Source organism: Cylas formicarius, unplaced genomic scaffold (genome assembly GCF_029955315.1).
Source record: "Cylas formicarius isolate icCylForm1 unplaced genomic scaffold, icCylForm1.1 PGA_scaffold_16__1_contigs__length_5364039, whole genome shotgun sequence".
Classification (NCBI taxonomy): domain Eukaryota; kingdom Metazoa; phylum Arthropoda; class Insecta; order Coleoptera; family Brentidae; genus Cylas; species Cylas formicarius.
Window position 1 is genome coordinate 1076320 of NW_026844246.1, and position 18272 is coordinate 1094591.

The 18272-nt window shown below is 37.3% G+C and overlaps 1 protein-coding gene across 1 annotated transcript in view; it reads right to left on the reverse strand.

The window, feature by feature from the left end:
- Positions 1-13912, reverse strand: part of LOC132695938 (uncharacterized) — a 173966-nt gene extending 160054 nt beyond the window's left edge. The window contains exons 1-2 of the mRNA XM_060660494.1: positions 13786-13912; positions 12901-13731 (exon numbers count right to left, since the gene is read on the reverse strand). Coding sequence (XP_060516477.1) covers positions 12901-13585 — 685 coding nt within the window. The 5' untranslated portion in view covers positions 13586-13731; positions 13786-13912. The remainder of the gene's footprint in view (positions 1-12900; positions 13732-13785) is intronic.
- Positions 13913-18272: the final 4360 nt, after the last annotated feature.

The window sequence follows — 18272 nt, forward strand, 5'->3', positions numbered from 1 at the left end:
CGAAACCTATATGCTGCAAACGGCCATTGTTTTGCTTGAAATATATATTTTTTAATTAACAGCTCAGCCCAGAAATTTTTCTCAAATATGGGGATTCAATACATAAATTTATAAAAATATAATGGCCTTATATTTCAACGCATGGGACATCACCAGAAATAGTTCGACTTTCAAACAGGTTTAGCCTTGTGTGTCCGTTAAGGCTTCTGACTAGAAATCAGATTCTCCATGGCAGCGTAGGTTCGAAACCTACCTGCTGCAAACGGCCATTGTTTTGCTTGAAATATATATTTTTTAATTAAGAGCTCAGTCCAGAAATTTTTCTCAAATATGGGATTCAATACATAAATTTATAAAAATATGATGGCCTTATATTTCAACTCATGGCACATCACCAGAAATATTTCGACTTTCAAACAGATTTAGCCTTGGTCTGTCGGCTAAGGCTTCTGACTAGAAATCAGATTCTACATGGCAGCGTAGGTTCAAAAGCTACCTGCTGCAAACGGAAATTGTTTTGCTTGAAACACATATTTTTTAATTAACAGCTCAGCCCACAAATTTTTCTCAGATATGGGGATTGAGTACATAAATTTATAAAAATATAATGGCCTTTTATTTCAACGCGAGGCACATCACCAGAAATAGTTCGACTTTCAAACAGATTTAGCCTTGGTCTGTCGGTTAAGGCGTCTGACTAGAAATCAGATTCTCTATGGCAGCGTAGGTTCGAAACCTACATACTGCAAACGGCCATTGTTTTGCTTGAAATATATATTTTTTAATTAACAGCTCAGCCCAGAAATTTATCTCAAATATGGGGATTCAATACATAAATATATAAAAATGTAATGGCCTTATATTTCAACACAAGGCACATCACCAGAAATAGTTCGACTTTCATACAGATTTAGCCTTTTTCTGTCGGTTAAGACTTCTGACTAGAAATCAGATTCTCCATGGCAGCGTAGGTTCGAAACCTATATGCTGCAAACGGCCATTGTTTTGCTTGAAATATATATTTTTTAATTAAGAGCTCAGCCCAGAAATTTTTCTCAGATATAGGGATTGACTAAATAAATTTATAAAAATGTAATGGCCTTATATTTCAACACAAGGCACATCACCAGAAATAGTTCGACTTTCATACAGATTTAGCCTTGGTCTGTCGGTTAAGGCGTCTTTCTAGAAATCAGATTCTCTATGGCAGCGTAGGTTCGAAACCTACCTACTGCAAACGGCCATTGTTTTGCTTGAAATATATATTTTTTAATTAACAGCTCAGCCCAGAAATGTTTCTCAAATATAAGGATTGAGTACATAAATTTATAAAAATAGAATGGACTTATATTTCAACGCATGGCACATCACCAGAAATAGTTCGACTTTCAAACAGATTTAGCCTAGGTCTGTCGGTTAAGGCTTCTGACTAGAAATCAGATTCTCCATGGCAGCGTAGGTTCGAAACCTACCTACTGCAAACAGCCATTGTTTTGCTTGAAATATATATTTTTTAATTAACAGCTCAGCCCAGAAATTTTTCTAAAATATATGGATTGACTATATAAATTTAAAAAAATATAATGGCCTTACATTTCAACACATGGCACATCACCAGAAATAGTTCGACTCTCAAACAGATTTAGCCTTGGTCTGACGGTTAGGGCGTCTCACTAGAAATCAGATTCTCTATCAGTATAGTTTCGAAACCTACCTACTGGAAACGAATATTGTTTTGCTTGAAACATAATTTTCGTAAATAGCAGCTTATCCCAGAAAATTTTGTCCATTATGGGGATTGAGTTCATAAATTTAAAATAATACAATACAATAATAATAATAATATAATACAATACAAATGGCACATCACGAGATATATTGCTACTTTAAAACAGATTAAGCCCTGGTCTGTCGGTGAAGGCGTCTGACTAGAAATCAGATTCTCTATGGCAGCGTAGGTTCGAAACCTACCTCCTGCAAACGGCCATTGTTTTGCTTGAAATATATATTTTTTAATTAACAGCTCAGCCCAGAAATTTTTCTCAAATATTGGGATTGAGTACATAAACTTATAAAAATATAATGGACTTATATTTCAACGCATGGCACATCACCAGAAAAAGTTCGACTTTCAAACAGATTAAGCCTTGGTCTGTCGGTTAAGGCGTCTGACTAGAAATCAGATTCTCTATGGCATCGTAAGTTCGAAACCTACCTCCTGCAAACGGCCATTGTTTTGTATAAAATATATATTTTTTAATTAACAGCTCAGCTCAGAAATTTTTCTCAAATATGGGGTTGAGTGCATAAATTTATAAAAATATAATGGTTTTATATACCAGAAATATTTCGACTTTCAAACAGATTTTGCCTTGGTCTGTCGGTTAAGGTGTCTGACTAGAAACCAGATTCTCTATATCAGAATTTTTTCTCAAATATGGGGATTCAATACATAAATTTATAAAAATATAATGGCCTTATATTTCAACGCATGGCACATCACCAGAAATAGTTCTACTTTCAATCAGATTTAGCCTTGGTCTGTCGGTTAAGACTTCTGACTAGAAATCAGATTCTCCATGGCAGCGTAGGTTCGAAACCTATATGCTGCAAACGGCCATTGTTTTGCTTGAAATATATATTTTTCAATTAACAGCTCAGCCCACAAATTTTTCTCAGATATGGGGATTGAGTACATAAATTTATAAAAATATAATGGACTTATATTTCAATGCATGGCACATAATCAGAAATAGTTCGACTTTCAAACAGATTTAGCCCTGGTCTGTCGGTTAAGGCTTCTGAGTGGAAATCAGATTCTCCATGGCAGCGTAGGTTCGAAACCTATATGCTGCAAACGGCCATTGTTTTGCTTGAAATATATATTTTTTAATTAACAGCTCAGCCCAGAAATTTTTATAAAATATGGGGATTGATTACATAAATTTATAAAAATAAATTGGCCTTATATTTCAACGCATGGCACATCACCAGAAATAGTTCGACTTTCAAACAGATTTAGCCTTGGTCTGTCGGTTAAGGCTTCTGACTAGAAATCAGATTCTCCATGGCAGCGTAGGTTCGAAACCTACCTGCTGCAAACGGCCATTGTTTTGCTTGAAATACATATTTTTTAATTAACAGCTCAGCCCAGAAATTTTTCTCAAATATAAGGATTGAGTACATAAATTTATAAAAATATAATGGACTTATATTTCAATATATCATATTCACATAATCAGAAATAGTTCGACTTTCAAACAGATTTAGCCTTGGTCTGTCGGTTAAGGCTTCTGAGTGGAAATCAGATTCTCCATGGCAGCGTAGGTTCGAAACCTATATGCTGCAAACGGCCATTGTTTTGCTTGAAATATATATTTTTTAATTAACAGCTCAGCCCAGAAATTTTTATAAAATATGGGGATTCAATACATAAATTTATAAAAATATAATGGCCTTATATTTCAACGCATGGCACATCACCAGAAATAGCTCGACTTTCAAACAGATTTAGCCTTGGTCTGTCGGTTAAGGCTTCTGACTAGAAATCAGATTCTCCATGGCAGCGTAGGTTCGAAACCTACCTGCTGCAAACGGCCATTGTTTTGCTTGAAATATATATATTTTTAATTAACAGCTCAGCCCAGAAATTTTTCTCAAATATGGGATTCAATACATAAATTTATAAAAATATGATGGCCTTATATTTCAACTCATGGCACATCACCAGAAATATTTCGACTTTCAAACAGATTTAGCCTTGGTCTGTCGGCTAAGGCTTCTGACTAGAAATCAGATTCTACATGGCAGCGTAGGTTCAAAAGCTACCTGCTGCAAACGGAAATTGTTTTGCTTGAAACACATATTTTTTAATTAACAGCTCAGCCCAGAAATTTTTCTCAAATATGGGATTCAATACATAAATTTATAAAAATATGATGGCCTTATATTTCAACTCATGGCACATCACCAGAAATATTTCGACTTTCAAACAGATTTAGAGTTGGTCTGTCGGCTAAGGCTTCTGATTAGAAATCAGATTCTACATGGCAGCGTAGGTTCGAAACCTATATGCTGCAAACGGCCATTGTTTTGCTTGAAATATATATTTTTTAATTAACAGCTCAGCCCAGAAATTTTTCTCAGATATGGGGATTGACTACATAAATTTATAAAAATGTAATGGCCTTATATTTCAACACAAGGCACATCACCAGAAATAGTTCGACTTTCATACAGATTTAGCCTTGGTCTGTCGGTTAAGGCGTCTGACTAGAAATCAGATTCTCTATGGCAGCGTAGGTTCGAAACCTACCTACTGCAAACGGCCATTGTTTTGCTTGAAATATATATTTTTTAATTAACAGCTCAGCCCAGAAATTTTTCTCAAATATAAGGATTGAGTACATAAATTTATAAAAATATAATGGACTTATATTTCAATGCATGGCACATAATCAGAAATAGTTCGACTTTCAAACAGATTTAGCCCTGGTCTGTCGGTTAAGGCTTCTGAGTGGAAATCAGATTCTCCATGGCAGCGTAGGTTCGAAACCTATATGCTGCAAACGGCCATTGTTTTGCTTGAAATATGTATTTTTTAATTAACAGCTCAGCTCAGAAATTTTTATAAAATATGGGGATTGATTACATAAATTTATAAAAATAAATTGGCCTTATATTTCAACGCATGGCACATCACCAGAAATAGTTCGACTTTCAAACAGATTTAGCCTTGGTCTGTCGGTTAAGGCGTCTGACTAGTAATCAAATTCTCTATTGCAGCGTAAGTTCGAAACCTACCTACTGCAAACGGCCATTGTTTTGCTTTAAATATATATTTTTTAATTAACAGCTCAGCCCAGAAATTTTTCTCAAATATAAGGATTGAGTACATAAATTTATAAAAATATAATGGACTTATATTTTAATATATCATATTCACATAATCAGAAATAGTTCGACTTTCAAACAGATTTAGCCTTGGTCTGTCGGTTAAGGCTTCTGAGTGGAAATCAGATTCTCCATGGCAGCGTAGGTTTGAAACCTATATGCTGCAAACGGCCATTGTTTTGCTTGAAATATATATTTTTTAATTAACAGCTCAGCCCAGAAATTTTTATAAAATATGGGGATTCAATACATAAATTTATAAAAATATAATGGCCTTATATTTCAACGCATGGCACATCACCAGAAATAGCTCGACTTTCAAACAGATTTAGCCTTGGTCTGTCGGTTAAGGCTTCTGACTAGAAATCAGATTCTCCATGGCAGCGTAGGTTCGAAACCTACCTGCTGCAAACGGTCATTGTTTTGCTTGAAATATATATTATTTAATTAACAGCTCAGCCCAGAAATTTTTCTCAAATATAAGGATTGAGTACATAAATTTATAAAAATATAATGGACTTATATTTCAAGGCATGGCACATCACCAGAAATAGTTCGACTTTCAAACAGATTTAGCCTTGGTCTGTCGGTTAAGGCTTCTGACTAAAAATCAGATTCTCCATGGCAGCGTAGGTTCTAAACCTACCTGCTGCAAACGGCCATTGTTTTGCTTGAAATACATATTTTTTAATTAACAGCTCAGTCCAGAAATTTTTCTCAAATATGGGGATTCAATACATAAATTTATAAAAATATAATGGCCTTATATTTCAACACATGGCACATCAAAAGAAATAGTTCGACTTTCAAACAGATTTAGCCTTGTGTGTCGGTTAAGGCTTCTGACTAGAAACCAGATTCTCCATGGCAGCGTAGGTTCGAAACCTACCTGCTGCAAACGGCCATTGTTTTGCTTGAAATATATATTTTTGAATTAACAGCTCAGCCCAGAAATTTTTATAAAAAATGGGGATTGATTACATAAATTTATAAAAATAAATTGGCCTTATATTTCAACGCATGGCACATCACCAGAAATAGTTCGACTTTCAAACAGATTTAGCCTTGGTCTGTCGGTTAAGGCGTCTGACTAGTAATCAAATTCTCTATTGCAGCGTAAGTTCGAAACCTACCTACTGCAAACGGCCATTGTTTTGCTTTAAATATATATTTTTTAATTAACAGCTCAGCCCAGAAATTTTTCTCAAATATAAGGATTGAGTACATAAATTTATAAAAATATAATGGACTTATATTTCAATATATCATATTCACATAATCAGAAATAGTTCGACTTTCAAACAGATTTAGCCTTGGTCTGTCGGTTAAGGCTTCTGAGTGGAAATCAGATTCTCCATGGCAGCGTAGGTTCGAAACCTGTATGCTGCAAACGGCCATTGTTTTGCTTGAAATATATATTTTTTAATTAACAGCTCAGCCCAGAAATTTTTATAAAATATGGGGATTCAATACATAAATTTATAAAAATATAATGGCCTTATATTTCAACGCATGGCACATCACCAGAAATAGCTCGACTTTCAAACAGATTTAGCCTTGGTCTGTCGGTTAAGGCTTCTGACTAGAAATCAGATTCTCCATGGCAGCGTAGGTTCGAAACCTACCTGCTGCAAACGGCCATTGTTTTGCTTGAAATATATATATTTTTAATTAACAGCTCAGCCCAGAAATTTTTCTCAAATATGGGATTCAATACATAAATTTATAAAAATATGATGGCCTTATATTTCAACTCATGGCACATCACCAGAAATATTTCGACTTTCAAACAGATTTAGCCTTGGTCTGTCGGCTAAGGCTTCTGACTAGAAATCAGATTCTACATGGCAGCGTAGGTTCAAAAGCTACCTGCTGCAAACGGAAATTGTTTAACACATATTTTTTAATTAACAGCTCAGCCCAGAAATTTTTCTCAAATATGGGATTCAATACATAAATTTATAAAAATATGATGGCCTTATATTTCAACTCATGGCACATCACCAGAAATATTTCGACTTTCAAACAGATTTAGCCTTGGTCTGTCGGCTAAGGCTTCTGATTAGAAATCAGATTCTACATGGCAGCGTAGGTTCGAAACCTATATGCTGCAAACGGCCATTGTTTTGCTTGAAATATATATTTTTTAATTAACAGCTCAGCCCAGAAATTTTTCTCAGATATGGGGATTGACTACATAAATTTATAAAAATGTAATGGCCTTATATTTCAACACAAGGCACATCACCAGAAATAGTTCGACTTTCATACAGATTTAGCCTTGGTCTGTCGGTTAAGGCGTCTGACTAGAAATCAGATTCTCTATGGCAGCGTAGGTTCGAAACCTACCTACTGCAAACGGCCATTGTTTTGCTTGAAATATATATTTTTTAATTAACAGCTCAGCCCAGAAATTTTTCTCAAATATAAGGATTGAGTACATAAATTTATAAAAATATAATGGACTTATATTTCAATGCATGGCACATAATCAGAAATAGTTCGACTTTCAAACAGATTTAGCCCTGGTCTGTCGGTTAAGGCTTCTGAGTGGAAATCAGATTCTCCATGGCAGCGTAGGTTCGAAACCTATATGCTGCAAACGGCCATTGTTTTGCTTGAAATATATATTTTTTAATTAACAGCTCAGCCCAGAAATTTTTATAAAATATGGGGATTGATTACATAAATTTATAAAAATAAATTGGCCTTATATTTCAACGCATGGCACATCACCAGAAATAGTTCGACTTTCAAACAGATTTAGCCTTGGTCTGTCGGTTAAGGCGTCTGACTAGTAATCAAATTCTCTATTGCAGCGTAAGTTCGAAACCTACCTACTGCAAACGGCCATTGTTTTGCTTTAAATATATATTTTTTAATTAACAGCTCAGCCCAGAAATTTTTCTCAAATATAAGGATTGAGTACATAAATTTATAAAAATATAATGGACTTATATTTTAATATATCATATTCACATAATCAGAAATAGTTCGACTTTCAAACAGATTTAGCCTTGGTCTGTCGGTTAAGGCTTCTGAGTGGAAATCAGATTCTCCATGGCAGCGTAGGTTTGAAACCTATATGCTGCAAACGGCCATTGTTTTGCTTGAAATATATATTTTTTAATTAACAGCTCAGCCCAGAAATTTTTATAAAATATGGGGATTCAATACATAAATTTATAAAAATATAATGGCCTTATATTTCAACGCATGGCACATCACCAGAAATAGCTCGACTTTCAAACAGATTTAGCCTTGGTCTGTCGGTTAAGGCTTCTGACTAGAAATCAGATTCTCCATGGCAGCGTAGGTTCGAAACCTACCTGCTGCAAACGGTCATTGTTTTGCTTGAAATATATATTTTTTAATTAACAGCTCAGCCCAGAAATTTTTCTCAAATATAAGGATTGAGTACATAAATTTATAAAAATATAATGGACTTATATTTTAATATATCATATTCACATAATCAGAAATACTTCGACTTTCAAACAGATTTAGCCTTGGTCTGTCGGTTAAGGCTTCTAAGTGGAAATCAGATTCTCCATGGCAGCGTAGGTTTGAAACCTATATGCTGCAAACGGCCATTGTTTTGCTTGAAATATATATTTTTTAATTAACAGCTCAGCCCAGAAATTTTTATAAAAAATGGGGATTGATTACATAAATTTATAAAAATAAATTGGCCTTATATTTCAACGCATGGCACATCACCAGAAATAGTTCGACTTTCAAACAGATTTAGCCTTGGTCTGTCGGTTAAGGCGTCTGACTAGTAATCAAATTCTCTATTGCAGCGTAAGTTCGAAACCTACCTACTGCAAACGGCCATTGTTTTGCTTTAAATATATATTTTTTAATTAACAGCTCAGCCCAGAAATTTTTCTCAAATATAAGGATTGAGTACATAAATTTATAAAAATATAATGGACTTATATTTTAATATATCATATTCACATAATCAGAAATACTTCGACTTTCAAACAGATTTAGCCTTGGTCTGTCGGTTAAGGCTTCTAAGTGGAAATCAGATTCTCCATGGCAGCGTAGGTTTGAAACCTATATGCTGCAAACGGCCATTGTTTTGCTTGAAATATATATTTTTTAATTAACAGCTCAGCCCAGAAATTTTTATAAAATATGGGGATTCAATACATAAATTTATAAAAATATAATGGCCTTATATTTCAACGCATGGCACATCACCAGAAATAGCTCGACTTTCAAACAGATTTAGCCTTGGTCTGTCGGTTAAGGCTTCTGACTAGAAATCAGATTCTCCATGGCAGCGTAGGTTCGAAACCTACCTGCTGCAAACGGTCATTGTTTTGCTTGAAATATATATTTTTTAATTAACAGCTCAGCCCAGAAATTTTTCTCAAATATAAGGATTGAGTACATAAATTTATAAAAATATAATGGACTTATATTTCAAGGCATGGCACATCACCAGAAATAGTTCGACTTTCAAACAGATTTAGCCTTGGTCTGTCGGTTAAGGCTTCTGACTAAAAATCAGATTCTCCATGGCAGCGTAGGTTCTAAACCTACCTGCTGCAAACGGCCATTGTTTTGCTTGAAATACATATTTTTTAATTAACAGCTCAGTCCAGAAATTTTTCTCAAATATGGGGATTCAATACATAAATTTATAAAAATATAATGGCCTTATATTTCAACACATGGCACATCAAAAGAAATAGTTCGACTTTCAAACAGATTTAGCCTTGTGTGTCGGTTAAGGCTTCTGACTAGAAACCAGATTCTCCATGGCAGCGTAGGTTCGAAACCTACCTACTGCAAACGGACATTATTTTGCTTAAAATATATATTTTTTAATTAACAGCTCAGCCCAGAAATTTTTCTCAAATATGGGGATTGAGTAAGTAAATTTATAAAAATATAATGACAGTAGTAATTATTCGTGACTTGACCATCCCCCGTCCCCCGGGGGAGATTTTGTGATTGCAAATTTACAGATTCCCAAGCAACAGAAAAAAATAAAATAAAAATAGTTTGACGATTCTACGAGAGATGTCGCCACCCATTAAGAGCTCAGGTTTCGATCGCCAGATGTCACCCTGAATGGGGGGTAGGGGGTAGTTTTCGCGTTAGTGCCTTTTTGGCAATTTCGCCCCGCTAGGGGTAGTTTTTGCGTTAGTGCCTTTTTGTTTTGACGTATTTTTGCGCGAGGTGAAAAAAGCGACCGGTGTGTCGCGCGCGGTCGGGGGATTCGAACCTTGAACCCCGCGCGCTACGTTAGTCGAGCCTAGCCGAGCCTAGCCGACGACGATTTCGGCGGCGACGATAAGAGAATTCAACTAATAAAAGGTCGTCGAGGTCGCTTAAAATATAATAATTTATTGACAACATTTTTTTTTTTTGCGGATTAAATAAAATGCAACAGGGAAAAAGACGTTTAATGACACTAATATCGAACAAATTGTTTTATTAATCATATACAAAACCCCATCAGGATAGACACATATTAATAAATATATTCGAACGATATGCATATATAAATAGCATATATGGACATAAATAGATACATAAATTAAACACAAATATAAACTACAATCATCTAAAGGAATCGTAACATATTAGTTTGCCAAAAGAAATATCTGGTGGTCGATCAATCAGTGATTTTCCCGCTGTCCTTTGAACCAACTAAATTTCGATGGCCCCAAGCTAGCGTGTACTCTGAGCCGGGTATAAGATGTCGTTTGTCATCCGCGTAAGACAACGCCACCTTATTTTTCAGTTCGACGTACATATCATGTAAATGTGAGCGAAACGAAGACATTTGGCGCAAGATTAGCGTGCCTTCCTCGTGGACAGCGCGCTTATAGTCGTCGAGACTAAGTTCGCGCTGGCTGACCGAGTCAGCAACGCCCTTGGCCTTTTTGGTCAACTCGTTGCCGTCCACATTTACGCAATAAGCTTTCGCTCCCGTACCCAAGAATTCCCACAACGGCCGTCCTGCGTTCTCGTCCTTCATTTTACCAAGAACGGACTTGTTTACAGGAATGCCGTGTTGGTTGTTCTCCGAGTAATTAGAAGTATCGAATTTGTCCAAATTTTCTTTCATATCTTCGTAGAAATTTTCGCAAAAAATTTGGACAACGAGGCTGTCGGTATCGGTGTAGAGTAAGACGGCTTTGTCGCCGTACTTAGCCTTTAGATAGCCGTAAAAAAAGTCGTATATGAGAGTCTTGGATATGTCCAAAATGCAAAATCCGGCGTAAATAGGCTTATCATATACGACTTTAGTCCTTTCCATCTGGAGAGCTACTAGATTTTCGCTAAATATGGCGACATTTTTAAAATTAGGTCTCGCGATTAACGCTTCTGCCCCCAACCTTTTCCCAATATTTTCCCAATGGGAAACGAGCCGCACGTCCACCCTTTTGTCCACATTTTCCATCGTTTTTCCAAACACAGCGTTATTCATAAGTTTGAAAAAATCTTTTTCAAACTTATTTTTAGCTGTATTACGCATCGCCGTATTCAAGTCTATGTATTGTTTTAGCCAGGGAGATTGATCGAAAACAAGAACGCGATGGATGCGAACAAGCTTTAAACCGTTGCTTAAAGCCTGTTGCAGATTCCTATAATGCAATACATAATTACGTTTATTGTTTAAAATTGGAATAAGTTTTCTCATTTTGGTTTTCGCGATTGGCGAAACGATGGATTCCGGGCAAAAAGGCAGTTCGTTGTGTGCGTCATGCAGCACTTCCGGATAGTCCAAATATACTTCGAAAATATAGCCCCTAGGTGAATCGTTGGGGATACGCGTAATATCTAAATTTTGAATTTTGCCCTCCTCCAACCACTCGAAGTTTCCCGTTGGGAGGTATTGTGACATGGCCGCCCCGTATAAATTGGTAGCGTCCAAGTACATGACGTAAGAAATAGGTTTGGAAGGGTCGTAATGAGGTAAAAATTTATTATTAGCCGCGGCCTTTCTCACACTACACTGACTGACTCCTCCGCGGATACCGTGCTTCAAGAAGTGTATCATGTCCACGTCGGTCAACAGGTCCAGTTCGACCTTTGTCGCCTTCAGGGCGCTCGTCCATGATAGACCCGGTGTCGTATAAAACTGACTCGGGTCCAGACCGTACGTTTTCAGACACACCTCTCTGAAGTTTTCAAAAATATCGGCTAAAAGTAAAACGTCGGATTTTAAATAAATATCTGAATATTCGCCTAAAGTTTTACATTTGAACAAATTCCACACAGTCCAGGCACGCTTGTAATCCTCCCTGGTTATGTTGCTCTTTCGCATGGAGTCATAAAAGGCCTCGTGCGATGGCAGTTTGGTTTCGTCTAATTTTGAAAAAGAATCTAGATACGTATATGGAAAAACGCCCTTCTGTCGAATAAGTTGAAATTCTTGTTCATTTTCAAAAAATGTTTTGACTTCCCGACACTGACTATCGTTCAAATTTCGACTCAATCTGTCCAAACTGGATGCCATAAATCGAAATGAATCTAAAAATCGGAGTTTTAAAAATACCCTTTTCCCTTTGCCTCCTTTCTCCGACTCAATGTTATCGACTAGGACATGTTTCGTAAAGGAAATGTAACGTTCCTTGTTTTGGGCGATGACATCGATCTTTTCCCCTTCTTCAGCCATAACTTTTACAAATAAATGACTGTCGAAACCTAAATGGTGAAAAAAGACAGGGATGTGCCGCGGAACTTTGAAATTCAAGTTGCAAGTGAAGTGAGCCGCACCTCGAAATTCGCCTGTCATATGACAATGATCCCTTACTTTTTCGTCCTCTGCATTAAATGGCTTCTCGCAAATGTGACAAGCCACAGCGTTTCGAAAGCCGGTCTCTTGTTCAAACGATAGAGTGGTCATGGGCACGGAAGTTTTCATGAACTTGTTGTAGAGCGCTTTGCAGTCGCTCTCCAACCATTCAATGAAAATTTTGTGTGCGCCCCGACCTCTGTACTGTTTAAAAGTAGACTGGGAATCGTCAAAGTTACATTTGACAAAGTAGGCGAAAGAGTAAGGCTCGTGAATATGAGTTTTGACGGTAAACGATTTGTCGGGATTCGGTTCGCCTTCCACCTGTAAAGGAGTCATGACTGTTTCAAAGTCCGCGTACACAACAAAAGGAACTTTTAATTTCTTTTCAAATTCTTCAAATTTCAGCTTATTCGCGGGAACATCTTTACCGTATTTATCCTTGCGCAATTCGGTGGTCGGAAGTTTGATGGAAATGTGAGTGCAGTCGTGTTCTTTATGACGCTTTAGTTTTTCTTCGTTATAAAAATAAACCAAACACCCATCGCATAAAAACTTTGTAGAGGACCTTTTAGTTAATTGTTTTGAAACCAACCGAGACATACTTCTTATTAAACAATAATGATTTTCTCCATAGTCATTACTAATTAATAATAGGTTTACATGTCTCTCTTTACGAGATTCAGTAAAATGCAAAGGACCAACGACCTCAACATCATTACGGACTTTGTTATAGACTCTCTCGAGGCCATAGACATTGACCGAAATTTCATTAAGTCGTTCAAAAGTGGATATGTCCTTAAGTTTAACGGGAAAATCGATACCTGTAAAATCCAGCTCGTTCTGAAATTCTACATAGTTACTGACCCTGTTAGCGTTATTTGTCCAGTGAATTGGGTGAAGAGCAGCCAAGATCGACCACATAAAGCATTTTTCGTCCGTATTTTGCAAGTTCAAAACAGCTTTTTTGGCTTCGATTTCCTTGGGCAGGCTAACATAGGACGACGCCCTTAGGGGATTGTACTTGTTAATCCCTATTTCTAAATGGAGAAGTTCCTCCAACGCCCAGCCTGTAAAAAAGAGAAAGAAATTAGTTCGGAAATATACATTTTTATGAATCATACCGCTGTCCCTTTCCTGAAACTCGGACGCTTTGGTAGCCAAGATGTCGACGAACTGGACGTATAGCTCCTCCAGATCGGTGTTTCCGCTCACCAGCCGATATTTGGTATTGAAGGACTTGACCTCCTCTTGTTCCTTCGTCTGTAAGAGGAAGTTTCCGAATAGCTCCATACCGACTTTTACGTTGCCGTAGCGTCGGACGTTCGACTCTACCAACGTAAGGATTTTGGACCTAAGGTGGTCCAAGAAGCCCTTAACGTCGGTAGGGTTAATGGTGGACGCCAGACGGTATGTAACTATGCGGTTTCGGAAGGAGGTCTGTATCATTTCTACTCCTGGCTCCTGCACCACGCTGCATTTTTGGCGGTGAGCCAAAGTACGCAAGTGTCCTTGCCATCTCATTGCAGGAATGGTCAAGTTACACTGCGTACAATGGCGCGTGGATGATGGTGATGATGATGATGTCGAAGCTATAAAATACAATATGAGAATTGTTTGGGATATAAAATCAAAAATCCTTACCTTCCGGTAGGTCAAGTCTCGGGCGCTTGGGTTCGTCTGCAGCAATAGGGGCGGCGGCGGGTCTTTTCGCCTTGGGAACCTCATGCTTCTCGCGTTTATGGCGTCGGAGAGCCCCCTCGGATTTGTATATCCCGCCGCAAACGTCACAAATTTGTACTGCTGCGCGACAGTCCCCTTGCCTCGCCAGGTGGTCTTTACGGCTGAACGAGCGGTTGCAATATTCGCAGGTGAACATTTTTATTTGCTGCGAGGAATAGGCGTCTCACTCTCCAACTGTTCCAGATCTCTACTTGACACTTACCTTTTTTAAGTGGTGACACACAAACAAAAATCCAAAGAATGAAGTCTCACTATGGCGGCGGTCACTTGTTAATTAAGCCAATTTGTCTGGGGTAATGAATTTAAAATTACATTCGAGAACGTTCCTTCAGAATAATTAAGATTTGTGTTGGCGAGAATTCCGCAATATAACGCGACCCGCTGATAAAATTGGTCGTAGGCGTACCGCCGCCGTCGCGTTTGACAACTGGCTGATATCATTGCCCGCCGCGTCGTCGGTGTGCGGCAGCGGATGCATGACATCATCGCTTTGCGAAATGTTTAAACTAAACTTTGTTTTAAACGAGACTTTCATATTAGACCGCTTAGGAACGGCATACGTGTTTTCCTGCGACACAAGAAATGGTTTAATCGAAACGTTTGATATTCTTACCGCATGCGTTTCCTTCGACATCGAGGTTATCGTCGCATTTCCTTCGACGCGAACAAAAACGCAAAAAAAAAAATCTCACTCCGTAATTTCATTTTGTCAGTATGTTATACTTTGCGTCACCAAAAATAATTGTTCGATCGCAATGCGAAATAAACATTCCTGTTTAAAGAAGCAAAATGGTCCATATCTGTGTCGGACCTGTAGAAACCTGTTCCGTAGAGGTTTTGGGTCTGTTTAAGGCTGTCCTAGACCTGTTCGAGAGCTGTTCCATAGATATTTTAGACCTAATTTAAATCTGACCAAAAGCGTCCTGGCTAACATTACAACGTCGTCCAGTTTAAGTTTAGATGGTCCTACAATTTTCAAGTGACTGTACGCTGATTTCAGCAAACTAGGCGCGTTATCTTTGTTCACTTCTTTAGGTTTCATTCCGGTGGTCCTGTGCACGCTACTGTTATATTTTTCGACAACAGAGGATAAAACATCTATCCATTTGTAGGTGCCGTTTAACGAAAAATATCTAAATAATTTTTCCTTGAGAGTACGTATAACTCTCTCGGCTACGGCAGCTTTCACGTTGCTATATGTACTGTAGTGATTTATGTCAAACCTACCCGTCATTTTTTTAAAATGGATATTATAAAACTCTTTGCCGAGATCAGTTTGCAGATTTTGCGGCCGGCGTCCTTCTTTGAGAATTTGGGTAAACGCTTTGGTAACTTCAACACCGGTTTTTGTTTTTAACGGTCGACACCACACGTATTTTGAAAAGCAATCGATCACGACTAGTATGAATTTAAAGTTTTTATTTTGTTTCGCATATCGGTCTAGCTGAGCCAAATCCGCTTGCCACAAATCATCCAGCCCTCGTATTATAGTTCTGCGACACGCGTAATTTCTGCGTGCCGGCTTGTGCAGCTCTCGGACGAGTTGTGCTTTCTCACTGCTCATTACTTTGTCGATTGCCCGTCAATTTGAATTAAACACCATTTTAAATCATTCATTAGTTGTTGTCGCTAACTGATTTATTTGGTCCAAACTCGTATTGTATTTGTTCACCCATTGTGTATATCGGTTTTGTTGTGGCAAAAGTTTATTAAGTTGGGAATTGATATCTGCCTGATAGTTCTTTAATGTCTTCTCAAGCTCTTCTATTTTGGATAAATGTTTTTCCAACTCCTTCATTGAATTATCGTATTTCTCGTTAAGGTGGTGATTAATGTGTGTTCCAAATTTATTAATAGTCATGACAGCGGTTGTTACTCAAATAATTTTCTAACTCTCAGTCGTGCTTATTTTATAAGATAACTTTTCCCTCTCTTAGTTCTTCAATAATTGACGCTATTTCGTTCTCATGTCCCGTGTGCCCCGCAGCAGTAGATGCCAATAACAGTCTTAATCTATCGACAAGCTCGTTAACATTATCCCAATAAATATAATCTGTATTTTCTTTATTTGATTTTAAAGTTAACCCCGTCCCAGTTTTGATTGTCCTATAAGGCGGAGGCACTTTAGAAAATGCGTCAGCTAGTCGTCTCACCGGGTTTTTTGTTTTTGTTATTCCTCGCTCCTGTAAATAAGGTCCAATTATATTTATATATTTATATGATGCATTTCCTTGCACTTGTCCATTAGGGTCATGGTTTCTCCGATACGCGTTTGTTCTTTTCAGTATATCCATATAATTATCTAGATCTTGCGATTTGAAACCGACCGGCACCTTCTTGAAAAGTAACTCATACAAACCCACAGTCCCAGGGTATGTAATACCTTGTACCTTCACATCTTTACCGACAATTTCCACAGCTTTTTGGGTTAAGCCCAGAAAAAATTTATCGTTTTCTATGTCATGAACGATACCATAATTATGGTCAAATATATGTTGGGTATCTTTTACGCTGTCATCAATGTATGTTCGTGGTAATTTATTAAAGTCATTCAACCATTGCTCGTAAGCGGGAGTGTCGACGTAATCCTGCATAGCTTGCTTAGTTTGTTCTAAAATATCTGACAGATTTCCCAACGTAGTATCGCTGTCCGAAAGACCCGTACTTTCAGCTACAACATTGCTTTGTTGTTGGATCGACGGAAAGGAGGTATCAAAAAATGAGGGCAATTCTGAAGGTAAGATTGGGGTTTTTCCGGTTCTTTTCTCCTTTATTTTGGTAGGCGTCGAGGTTAACACTTCATGTTTAATATTTTCTTTTTCTTCAAACGGTTCTTGTTTGATATCCGTTTTATTTATTGATGAAATTAATTGCTGCAGAGGCTGAGTTATCGGTTTATAGGTTTGTTCGAGTTGCGTCTGGGATTCACTTGCGGCTTGTTTTAGCCTTTGATATTTTTCTCTAACTGCGTTTCTTGATTTTATTAGCTCCGTCGCTAGGTGTTTATCCATTTTGGGATATTATATATAAATGAAGGAATCGAAGTTTTTCCTATATCTGCCCTTATCTAACTCACAATCTTTGTCAATCACAAGAAAATTATAAGGTTCGTTCCAGCAGTACACACAGATATTTCTAAACTGTTCAAATGACATGTCCAACATACAGTGATCGTTATATATATGCTTTAAACTCATCATGTCTTGCTTGAATAAAATCAGAAGGTTGGCGTTTTCCCTGATAAGTCGCTTGAGTATAGAAGAATATCCTTGAAAAATAAAGAAACAATCGGTGTTTTTATGCCTACCGTGAGTGAAATAATCTCTAATGACACTTTGGTCGTGACAAGGAATATCATCAAATATTATAACAGAATTGGGTTTAATTTCCTGAGGAGAAACGATATTCTCATCGATCTCAAACTCAAAAAAGCCAATCTCTTGTAAAGGCTTTAGCAGTTCTCTCAATTACACGTATTTTGGCTGTTGCAGGGATTTGGAATATAAGTAAACGTTTTCAAATCTAATTCCATTAGGATGTTCGAGCAATGATAACATGACGTTGGTTTTACCCGAATTTGAGGGTCCTACAATTAGTGCCCTCTTGCAACTACCTCCAAAGAGATCGCCGTGCTTTTGAAATTCGCGGACCAAGCTTGCATCGTGGTTTTTTACGGGTAAAGAAAAGGCTTGCTTAACAACTTTCATTTCGACTGAGGCATTAACAAGAACCTGCAAAAGTATTTATAGCATAATTCCTAAATATTTAAACAGTATTTCCAAACACTCTCATGATTGTACATCGAAACAGGGCGAAAGGTTCAGGATTGGAAAATAAACTTATAAACAAACTTCCTATCGAACTGCAT